This window comes from Canis aureus, chromosome 3 (genome assembly GCF_053574225.1).
Source record: "Canis aureus isolate CA01 chromosome 3, VMU_Caureus_v.1.0, whole genome shotgun sequence".
In the NCBI taxonomy this organism is placed as follows: domain Eukaryota; kingdom Metazoa; phylum Chordata; class Mammalia; order Carnivora; family Canidae; genus Canis; species Canis aureus.
This window is the reverse complement of record NC_135613.1, coordinates 40,777,230-40,789,795: the sequence shown is the minus strand read 5'-3', so window position 1 is coordinate 40,789,795 and position 12,566 is coordinate 40,777,230. Positions and strand designations below refer to the sequence as shown.

Genomic DNA, 12,566 nt, shown 5'->3' with positions numbered 1-12,566 from the left:
ATTTCATTATATAATATTTTAAAAATCATATAAATATCAGCAATAATATAACCAGAAGATCTTCAAATATTGGAAAATTTCAAGCTCATGGTAAAACACAACTTTTCCAGAATTCTAATGTTTGCTTGAAAGTTCAAATTTTATCATCACCAACAAATGCTGTCAGTTGTTTTCCTTGAAGTGACAGGCTTGTTTCATTTTCAAAGAAATGTCTGCCAAGTACCCAAGTCTGAATAACCATAATTTTTCTGCTAATTATTCTTTCAAAAGTAAAAATGCTATTCCAGATTGGGGTTGCCAGAAGTTGGGGTGGGTGGGTGGGTGGAAACAGGTGGACCAAATGTGTGAATAAATAAGTGATAATTAACAATACTGTATTGTATATATAAAAGTTGCTAAAACAGTTAAGTAGATCTTAAAAGTTCTCATCACAAGAAAAAAACATATAACTGTGTGGTGATGGACATTAACTAGACTACTGCAGTGGTCATTTCACAGTATAAACAAACATCAAATCATGTTGTACAGTTGAAAGTCGTAACACTATAGGTCATATTTCAAAACACTTTTTTGAATGACAGAAAAATTTTTTTTAAATTTTTAAATGTTTTCCACATAAAAAGGTGGCTAGTTTGTTTCACAAATATTTTTCCCAAAACAACCATCATAATTCAGTGTGTGGCAAAAGTGCTGTGCAGTATGTTCCATTTTGTCAAACAATATTTTAAAAAATGCACTTAAATGTCAAAATTTACTAGAAATAAAAATTTTTGCTGCACTTTCTTAAGTAAGACAACTTTTTTTTCTCTTTTGTTGCAGCCACATGGTGGTGAAGAATGCAATGAATACTAGCAGTTTGATGCCATTTCCCTGTCTTGATCCCATAGATCCCCTGCAAGAGTCTCAGGGATCCCCACAAAGCAAACTCTGAGAGCAGCTTCTCTATATACAAATAGAGGCTGAAAATAGGAATATTAGCAGCTCCACAGTTTGTGTAAGGTGGAACAATCTTGAATAGAAATGGGGAATTGAGGAATTTACCCCAAAGCTGCATTTGCAAGGCAAGTTCATTTTTACTTATGTTCATTAGAAGGGATATATTTAAAGGTAATTGAACATGAATTAGTAATATTTATGTATTATTCTGGCTATCATGGCCAGTTCACATACTATGGGTTCACTAATAAGTGATGTTATAAGCAAATTTCTAAACTGCTTTTCTAAAAACTAAATGCCATGTTTAACATTTTCTTCAATATAAAACTAAATAGTTCATAAGTTCTAAAATGGCCCACCCTTGGGGGCATCTGGCTGGTTCAGTGAGTGCAGCATGTGACTCTTGATCTCAGGGTTGTAAATTCAAGCCCCATGTTTAGGCATGGAGCCTAGTTTAAAAAAAAAAAAAAAAAGAGGCTCATTTTCATTTAAACACTGCTAAATAATGAAGGGTAGTCATTTGAATTAAATGCAAGAAAACCATAATTCAAGTGAAATTTACTCCAAAAAAAAAAAAAGAAAAAGAAATTTACTCCATATAATATTGGGACAAATGTTTATAATCACTGTAACTTCTAAGTTTAGCATTTAGGTCCTTGAAAGATACACTGGGAGAGAGCACAGATATTCAACATACAACACCTATTAATAGCTCTTCAACAAAACATATTGTCCTCTGATGGAATCAAGAAGACTGTCAACCGCAGGCCAAAAAAAAAAAAAAAAAAAAAAAAAGTTGGCTTAAATGTTTCAAATAAAAAACCAAGTGAGTGTATATTAACATTAATGGAAATAAAAAAAAATTTAGCAATACTTAAATTCTAGTTATGGAATCATATATCCTAGTAATCTATGTTATAAAATTACATTTCAAACTATACAATTTAAACTGTATGACACCAAAATGAGAACTTACCCGATCTGCTAACCCTCCAGGAACTATTGTCCTCACAACCACGCCACTTGATTTTCCTCCAACTATTCCAAAACCTAATCCAGAGCCATCATTAATGAGCTCAACATCTTCAATATGGCCCCAATGAACCTACAAATTAATGGCAAATAAGAGCCAAAGTGTTAGTGAAACACAGATGCTTAGTTTTCCAATACAATAATTACTAATGGAACAGATATACAACAAATTGAACATGCCTACAAGTAATCAGATCATCCTTCTAGAGTCTAGGAGATATATAAAGATGATCACATGGTCCCTGCCCTTGGGAATCTTATAATCCATAGAAGATCATCTAAAACACAAATAATTAAAATATGAGACAGAATGTTTATCATAAGACACATAGCTCGAAGAGGATAGAGACATGTTGCCTCCTTCTCCAATCTGTACCCAATGTCTAGCACCATGCCCAACATGCAAGGAGGAACCAATAAATGTGTTTACCTGAATTGAAAGAGAATCTTAAAGTATTATAAAGATTAGGGGGAAGGTGGAGGCAAAGACAAGAAGTCAAATCCGAAGAAGAATTACGGAAAGCTTCAAGGAAAAGGTAGCATTTTATTGCACTACAAAGAAAAACACACATTTTCAAGACAAAGAGAAATATAAGAGCAAAACAGAACCAGATAACAGAATGGGTCAAAGAATGGTGAAAAGATTGGATTTACTTACTTGGATAAGCAAAAGGAATAATTGAAGGCTTTAGAAAGGAAGGACGGGAACAAAGCAGTGGTTTGGGAAGATTAATTGGGCGGCAATGCGAAGGATGAAATTCTGAGGACATGAGGTAAAAGAGAGTAATTAAGCAGGCTCTTATGTGGGAGAGGAAAAGTAGGTCCCACTGGGGCAAAAAAGGACTGTGCAAATCAGACTGAGAGACATAAGCATTTTCCCTCTAGCAGGCTTCCATCAGAAAAGTGCATAAGGGGTGCATGGGTGGCTCAGTGGTTGAGTGTCTGCCTCAGGCTCAGGTCATGATCCTGGTGTCCCGGGATCGAGTTCCATATCAATGTACTTCCTTCAGTACATTTATTCAAATAATAAGCAGGCTCCTCACAGGGAGCCTGCTTCTTCCTCTGCCTATGTCTTGGCCTCTCTCTGTGCATCTCTCATGAATAAATAAATAAAATCATTTAAAAAAAGAAAAAGAAAGAAATGTGCATTAGGGGCACCTGGGTGGCTCAGTTGGTTAAGCGTCCAATTCTTGATTTCAGCCCAGGTTAAGATCTCAGAGTCGTGAGATCAAGCCCCACATTGGGCTATATGCTCAGCAGGGACTCTACTTGAGATTCTCTCTCTCCCTCTGCCCCTCTTCCCTACCTGCTCCCTCCCCAAAATAAATAAATACAACTTAAAAAGAAAAGAAAATGTGCATTAAATTCACATAATCTAACTGCAGAACAAAATTCTCCAGATCTCAAGCTTCTTAGGGTATACTTACTGGTTTTACTATTATACTAAGTTGGAAAGTTACTATACAACATTACTATGCAACAAATAACCACGAATACTGGGATATATAATAAATTCAGGTCTGGAACAACTAGTATCTGGGAAGTAACAAGATTTGCTAAAATATGCCTGAATTAATGATCACAGCTAAAATTGATAGAGTATATATTCTACACCAGGCACTGTGTTTAGCTCTTCATATGCATTCTCCTTTAATCCCTATATTAGTTCTGTGAAGTGGATACTGTTACTAGTTCCAAGTAAAAGCAGAAGAGCCTGAGGAGTGGAGGAGTCAAGGAACCTCTCTGATATGACACAGCTAGGAAGAGGAAGAACTAGGCTTGAACCCACCTTAGTCTGGCTGCAGAGCCCTTGTTCTTAACCACTATGCAAAGCATTCTCTCGCTTTGTTCATTGTAGTTATTATGTAAATTGTGTTGTATAAATATTATGTAAATTGTGTTGTATAAATATCACTAATTACAACAGTGAAAATGTCTATATGTTAATTTTTGTTGTGACCTTGTGCTGTACCCAGACGGTCTATTGTTTCTTTTGTCCCAGTGAATGAAAATTAATCAGCTAGCACTTAGTGTTATATGAAAATAAGATTTATTCGCTTGCATTCTAAAGGTGGAGGCCAAAATCTGTAAAATGTTATAAACCAAGTTTAAAGATTCCAAAAGAGATGTATACTTTTATTCTTTTAAATTGCTCAGCATACCTGCTTACATGAAAAGGTATGAAAGTAAAGAAAACTTCTATAATTTTGCAGTGTCAATAATCTAGTCATAAACATCCAATATAATTTACAAAAAAATCTTTTTAAATAAATAACTAAATCTTACTTAAGATATTCAACAGTAAATCTCTAATAAAAATTCTCAGCTTAATTAAGGAACTGCCTACATCACCAAGGAACCTAAGACTATTTCCGTCACCAAAAAAGTTATGCATAATACAACAGTTCACCTTCTACATTAAATATAATCTTAAATAAGAAGAATCATAGGACATTGAAAAACAGAATCCTCTGTGAAATATCTTGTTCAATATGCTAATATTTTACTTAGAGATATGATCATCTTTCCTGAAGTATGACAAGTAACACCTTTAAATGTCTTTACACTTCTTAAAATCATTGGCATAATTCAAAATTAAGTTATTTTTCCAAATTTGCAACTCACTGTTTCAGGCAAAGTTGTATCAGTTAGGTTGATAGAAGTTCTGCTTTTTGTGTGGACCGGTTCCCTGGCTACAACCAGATGCAAAGATCCAGTGGTTTGTTGTAATAATGCAATTGCTTGCTGATGGGAAATGTTCTGATCCAGTGGAGTGTGATTAATAGCCAATATTTGATCATTTTCCCTTAATCTTTGATCCCTTCATATAATAAGAAAATTCCATCATAAGTGACACAATAGCATAATTTTTAAAAACCTGTTATTCAAGTGAAGCAGTTTATTTCTTATGGCACTACTTCCTTTAGTACATTTATTCAAATAATCATATAACAGAGCTTTTCAGAGTACTTTTCATCAAAGCATGTATTACCCAATTAATTGATTAAGTGGTGCATCCCTAAACATGTGGATGCACAAGTGCCCATGCACCTGTATACATGGGTGCATGCGTGCACAGACACACACACACACACATACACACTAAAATCCATTTGGCTATAAAAATAAGCAAAAACAATGAATGGGGCCCCACTGCCAAGGTTTGAACAAATAAGAACACTGCCCCTATTAACTGCACACCTTCCAACCTGACTTCAACATACCGCACTGGGGTATTTGTATCCTCAAATTCACCAGTAATCTTTCTAGCAGTTATCCTATCTCAATCATCCTCTGCTTCTCTGACATCTGTCAATTATTAGAACAAACTCTACTTCCAAATCAACAGATGTTACCTCTAAATCTGTATTTAAGCCCTTCTCTCTGTTCCAATCCCCAACCACTAACCAAAGTAAAAAAAAAAAAAAAAAAAAAAAAAAAATTATTTTTTAAAAGAAATTAGCAAAACTTTAAGAAAAAAACTCACTATTATAGCTAGTATTTACTGAGCACTTGTTAGAAACTAGGTACTGTGCTAGATGCATTACAGGCATCATCTCATTTAATCCTCATAACCAACTCTTAGCTACAGGGGTGCCTGGGTGGCTTACTCAGTTAAGCATCCAGCTCTTGATTTCAACTTAGCCATGGTCTCAGGGTTGTGAGATGCAGCCCTACACTGAGCCCCATGTTAGGTCCCATGTCAAGCCCCATGTCGGGGTCTGAGCTCAGCACAGAGCCTGCCTGTGTCTCCCCTCTTGCACTTTCTCTCTCTCTCTAAAATAAAGTTAAAAAAAAAAAAAGTTACATTTTACATGCAAGAAAGTAAAGCCTGGACAAGCTTAGCATCTTATCTTAGTAGACTCTGAAGCATATCATAGTCTTACACCTCAGTGGGATTTCCTCTGATTTATGTATTTGACTTCATTACCTCCCATGACATCACTCCTCCTCTTCCCATTTCTGCATCATCACCTCTTCAATTCCTTCTTGCCCCCTCTTTATCAATCTTGCATCCACCCATCTTTTTCCATTCCCCATGTCAAGCATCCAATGGAAAACCTTATCGTAATGCCTAAAACTGAACTTTCAAAATTTCGCAAGGTTTATTTTGCTAGGTTATCTTTATACTGGTATCACTCAACTCAAAAATGTATAATGATTATCTATGATCAGTGAACCAATAAGGAGAGAGTCAAAGGAAAAAGAACGAATTCTTGTCATCATTGTTTCATAAAAGAACATTATTAACCTTCAAAATACAAAATCTCCCTGAGACGGGATTTATCTCAAAACAGAGAAATCTAATGCATAAACTCAGAATTATGAAAATTCCATTAGATTGCCCTTATCTTATTCAGGTCATAACAGATTCAGCAAAACTTTGTCATGCATAGAATTCGGGAACTTCTTTTCTTTTTTTTAAGATTTTATTTATTTATTCATGAGAATACACAGAGAGGAGAGAGAGAGAGAGAGAGAGAGGCAGAGACACAGGCAGAGGGAGAAGCAGGCTCCATGCAGGGAGCCTGACATGGGACTCGATCCCGGGTCTCCAGGATCACACCCTGAGCTGTAGGCGGCGCTAAACCGCTGAGCCACTGGGGCTGCCCTTTTTTTTTTTTTTTTTTTTTTTTTTTTTTAAGATGTATTTATTTTAGAGAGAGCTAGCAAGAGTGCAGGGGGAGACAGAATCTCCAGCAGATTCTCCTCTGCGCACAAAGCCTGACGCCGGGCTCAATCCCATGACCCGAGATCATAACCTGAGTGGAAATCAAGAGTCTGATGCTTAAGCAACTGAGCCACCCGGGCACCCATGGTAACTTATTTTTTTTAAAGATCTTATTTTTAAGTAAACACCCAACATGGGGCTCAAGCTTACAAGTGTAAGATCAAGAGTTGCATGCTCTACCAAATGAGCCAGCCAGGTGTCCCCAGAATTTAGTAACTTCTGAGCTCAGATACAGTATAAACTTGGTTGGTATTTAAAGACCTGCACATTTGGTCCCCAAGTACTCCTTCCAACTTGGCTTCCTCCCCACATAAACAAACCCCTTTTCCAATCATCTTGATCTACTCTTTCCTACTCAAACACGTTTGACATTTCCCACTCGTGTATAGATGGTTTCCTTCATCTCTGATGGCCTTTAATTCTACTCAGCTAAATTCAATCCACCCTCCATGATCCAGCTGAGTGTCTCTCTCTCTCCTACCCTCCCCATCACTTGCCTCATTATCACAGTGCTCTGAATCACTCATTTATCACTCACTGGATATTCATTTATACTAAATATGCTGTTGACAGAGCTAGCCAAATCCTACTAAATTATAAGTTTTCTGAAGATAGACACTCATGTTTTAGATTCTCCTTTGAAACTACCAAATCAGATATGGAAATATCTATTTTTGATGTCAAAATCGTTAGTGGCTCTCATAATAAATCAGGTATCATTAAAACTCTTATGCCTGGGCAGCCCGGGTGGCTCAGCGGTTTGGTGCCGCCTTCAGCCCAGGGCATGATCCTGGAGTCCCGGAATCGAGTCCCACGTCAGGCTCCCTGCATGGAGCCTGCTTCTCCCTCTGCCTGTGTCTCTGCCTCTCTCTGTGTCTCTCATGAATAAATAAAATCTTAAAAAAAAAAAAAAAAACATTCTTATACCTCCTGGAGCACTTGGGTGGCTCACTTGGTTGAGCGTCCGACTTGATTTTGGCTCAGGTCACACTCTCAGAGTTGTGGCATTGAGCCCCAGGTCGGGCTCCCATTGGACATGGCATCTGCTTGGTATTTTCTCCCTCCCTCTCCTTCTGCCCCGCCCCAATGCCCCTCATTGGCTCTCACTCACTCTCTCTCTCTTTAGAAAATATATACATACATACATACATATATAAATTTTTAAGATGTTGCTTATACATCCTTTTATTAATATTAGGAAAAGCTTATTACATTATAAGAATAAGATATAAAACTGTATATGTTCCATGACCTTGCCTTTATAAAAATAAAACATTCTAACATATTTTCTAGTTGTCCCAGGGTAGTCAAAGCCCCAGAGTTTGCTTATTACATTTCTATATTTTATAGTTTTCTATTATACGTATTACTTCTATGATTTTGATATACATATATTTTGTAAATTGAGAATGTTGCTTGTGCACCTTTCCCCAGCCCTAAAGAGACATTTGTTTTTAAATGGGACCACCCTAGGATAATACCAGAAATCACTTCCATTTTCACGTTTCCGATGTCCTGCTTTCTCTGACTCCTTCACCCAAATTCCTATTCACAGCTTGTTCGTGAAGGAAAATGTCTTAATTAATCCCAAATGAATGAGATACTCTCCAATCTCTTCAACCCTGATGTAACTCATTTTGTATAAGTTCTTAATTTACTCACATTCAAATCTTCTATTTTCTGGAAATCAATCTATTTTAATCTACCTTCCCCCACTACCCAACAGACTGTCAGGACATTGCATTTCTTTCCAGTTACTACCTGTTCAGGGAATATAAACTCAATCTCAGATAAACAAATTGTAAAGGAGAGAAATCTCCTGGAAAATACGATTTTGATGCATTCTAAAGTTGAACAGAATTAGTTTTACTGCTACTATTATTATTTATAATTTAACTCTGTAGGGCAGCCTGGGTGGCTCAGCAGTTTGGCGCCACCTTCAGCCCAGGGTGTGATCCTGGAGACCCAGGATCGAGTCCCAGGTAGGGTTCCCTGCATGGAGTCCACTTCTCCCTCTGCCTGTGTCTCTGCCTCTCTCTCTCTGTGTCTCTCATGAATAAATAAATAAAATCTTTAAAAAAAATTTAACTCTGTATATATTGAATTCATACTTTGCATTTAAGAGGATACAAGTTCTTGTCTCTTCATTGCAACATTCAAAAACAATTAATGACTTTGAGAGCCAACGGGCCTAAAGGTTTAAGGTAAACTCCTAAAATAACACAATTCTACGTGGAAAGTCCTCAAGAAAAACGAAGACCTGATCATGAAAACCACTTAACATGATCTATAAGGTCATGCATGACTGATCCCACCTCTCTCCAGTCCTTTCTGGTAGTCTCTTGTACTCAGCTCCCATACCAGGTACGAGCCTCACTCCAAGGATAGAAGCTATGTTCATCTCTCTACAGGACTACTGCTCACAATAGTCTCTGTATTCCTCTGACACCTTCCACTCTTTGCAGACCTTACTATCTTCTCTCAAGTTCCCTTTTAAGTACTGCTGTCTCTGGGATGCCACCTGACTGCTTAGCCTTGGGTCAAGGCTCTTTACACACTGACATATCAAACTCCTCTTTTTGAAAATGCTCACCTCTATCCATAACTACAGACTTAGTATAGAGTAGCTCAGACATAAGGATTGACCACAAAAAGGTTGCACAGGGGCACAGGGGCACCTTGGTGGTTCAGTCAGTTAAAGGTCTGCCTTTGGCTTGGGTCATGATCCCAGGGTCTTGAGATCGAGCCCTGCATCAGTCTCCCCACTGAGTGAGGAGCCTGCTTCTCTCTCTCTCTCTCTCTCTCTCTCTCTCTCGCTCTGCCACTCCCACTACTTGGGCTCTCTCACACTCTCTCTCTCAAAATAAAATTTTAAAAAAGAGCATGCATCATTGAAGATACACTAAAAACACTGAATTGTACACTTTAAGATGGTGACATTTATGGTATGTGAATTGTAAACCAATAATTTTTTAAGTTAAAAAAACTTAAAAGTTGGGCCAATAAAAGTTAAATAAGTTTTTTGTCAAGGGACTTCGCAGCCTCAAGTAAACTATTGGTAAGTGACCCTACATCCAGGCTCACCTGAGATTGTCAGGTTTACTAGAATAGCCCTACTCTATACCTGATGTCTCAGTGTTACTAAAAGTACCCCCTCTCAGACCCAAAACTATCCCAACATGGACAATAAACTATATGGTTACCCTAACTATATATATACCCAATCTCCAAGAAAAGCATAGGATTTCACAAATATATCTGACTACTTCTAAAGTTCCTTAGAACATACTTGAGGAAATGCGGCATGAAATGGCAGTACAAAAGCTGTAAAGTCATGGAAATCCATTATTTTTGAATATTCAGTTGGGGAGACTAGAAGTGATGCCCCATGAATGGAGAATGTAAATTCAAACATTTATTATTGGCCGAGAATTTTTACACTAATAGAAAACCACTACTGCTGCTGTTTTTTTAACAGGGCAGTAGTAATGTAATAAATAATGTGCTTGTTAAAAGAAAAATAAACAAAAGATTTACATATACCCCTCAAAATAATAAAACAACAGTACAAGGGCAATAGGGGGGAATCATACAGATTTGAGGAAGCTGAACCACCCAGGTCCCAAGGAGGCTTTTCATTGACAAAAGAAATAATCAATAATGTGATAGGACCACCAAAACAGTTGTTATAAGCTCAAGTTTAATAAACCACCCAGTAGGGACACCTGGGTGGCTCAGAGATTGAGTGTCCGCCTTTGGCTCAGGGTATGATCCCAGGGTCCCGAGATCGAGTTCCACATTGGGCTCCCCACAGGGAGCCTGCTTCTCCGTCAACCTGTGTCTCTGCCTTTCTCTCTGTGTTTCTAATGAATAAATAAATAAAATCCTTAAAAAAATAAACCACTCAGTATGCAGAATGCAAATTTCAGTATATCCATCTTACCGGTCAGACATAGCTAAAATATCATGTTCAATTATGGGAGAGGATTGTGGGATAGAAAGAGCACTAACTTTGCAGTCAGACTGTCTTGGAATCATATCATGGCTCACATTTCCAGCATTAATAGCTCTGTGACTCCAGGTAAAACAATGAACCTCTCTGAAACTCAGCTTTCTCATCTACAGAACAGAGTAATGACACTCTTAGCTAGATTGCTGCCATAAGTACATATGAGAATATCTGCAAAAGGTCTGACAAATATATATGAAAAGGGAAAGTATTTTTTAATTTAATTTGTTTTAAAGATTTTATTTCTTTATTCATGAGAGACAGAGAGAGAGAAAGAGAGGCAGAGACACAGGCAGAGGGAGAAGCAGGCTCCACGCAGAGAGCCCAATGTGGGACTCGATCCTGGGTCTCCAGGATCATACCTTGGGCTGAAGGCAGTTCTAAACTGCTGAACCACCTGGGCAACCTGGGTTGCCCAAAAAGGGAAAGTATTAACTGCTTTGTTAACTGTTTTTATTACTAGTTTCTTATTCTCTTTAGAATAATGTTTTCAGAAGTATCAGAAAAAAAATTAGCAAAAGGCAAAAAGAACATCCTCCTCACCTGTCTGCTATACTCCCTGGTTGCACCTCCTTCACAAAGATATCAACTTCTCCCAGATTTTGACTTCTAAGGGCCACCACACTAAATCCAAGGCCTCCAGTTGAAGGCCGTTCTATATCAATATATTCAATTTGCCGGCCCTAATGAAAGGGGATTTAAAAAAAAAGAAAAAGTCAGTGAAATACATTTAACCACTGTACCCTTTCCAAAGAAATGAAATTACTATTTTCATGAATAACACAAAAAAACAGTTCCCCTAAGTCATCTGTATCAAAACAAATAAACAAACAAAAAACCTACACAAAAAAAAAACAAACCAAAAAGCAAAAAATCCCTCAGCATTTCAGCAATAAATTATTTCTGGAAATCCTCTCACTTTATTACTTTCAGTAGAACATAAGAGGGAATGTGCAGCGTTCCACCACCTCAGGGAATCAAAGAGATATTTTCAGACTTCATTCACATTATGAAATGAAGCCCAAACTGGATGAAAATTCCTGAGAAAAACAACTTTTTCCACAGTAAATCCTATATTACTTTTTATACTGAATCTCTCTAAATTCTCTACAAGCAAAATATATTTTTTAATGAGGGAAGCCAAATAGATATCAAACATATACTAGTGTTCAGCCTAAGTTACAACCTGCTGCATTTGTTAGGGTTGTGTTTTTAATTATATCGTGATGAATCAATATTCCATTTTATTAGATTAATTCAAAAGATTATAGAAAGGCCACCATTCAGATGGGTTCTATGTGTAATAAAAAAATATTTGATTGCTTTACTTAATAATTACATTTATGACATGAGAACTTCATAAGTGTAATCACATAACAAAAGCATCACATAAAAATAATTATTAGAAAGTTAAGAGGATAAAGCTATAAAGTTAAAAAAGGAATTAGGTATAGATTATTTAAATATTTCACCTTAAACAGATTCTTTTTAACCTTAAAATTCAGCTTTCATTTTTTAAAGACACTTATTAGAAGGTGAGTTAAACAAATACAAAGCTAACACATCCAAAAATCCAACAGTCTATTTAATTTTTAATAGGTATTGGGGACAAAACTGGATTATTCTTCAATTTTTTTTGAGATTTCCTAAATCATATTATCTCTAACTTCCATTAATTCTGTTTTGATAAAAAATTAAAAACAGCTTCAAAGGAATTTCATCACTTCTGGTAGACATCAATCTTCCTATAATCAAAATCATAAGAATCTTTTGTAGATGTGTAGATATGTGCTAAATTGGAGTAATTGTCTAAAAACTGCTTGCCACACAGATATTTTCCTTATTAATTTTAACCCA

At 36.7% G+C, this 12,566-nt stretch overlaps 1 protein-coding gene across 8 annotated transcripts in view; it reads right to left on the bottom strand.

Annotated features, from left to right (window-relative positions):
- The window catches only part of PATJ (PATJ crumbs cell polarity complex component), a 354,601-nt gene that overhangs the window by 325,812 nt on the left and 16,223 nt on the right, over positions 1-12,566 (bottom strand). For all 8 annotated transcript variants that reach the window (XM_077892030.1, XM_077892027.1, XM_077892033.1 and 5 more), the window contains exons 5-7: positions 11,253-11,392; positions 4,594-4,789; positions 1,913-2,041 (exon numbers count right to left, since the gene is read on the bottom strand). In XM_077892030.1, the coding sequence (XP_077748156.1) occupies positions 1,913-2,041; positions 4,594-4,789; positions 11,253-11,392 (465 nt within the window). The remainder of the gene's footprint in view (positions 1-1,912; positions 2,042-4,593; positions 4,790-11,252; positions 11,393-12,566) is intronic.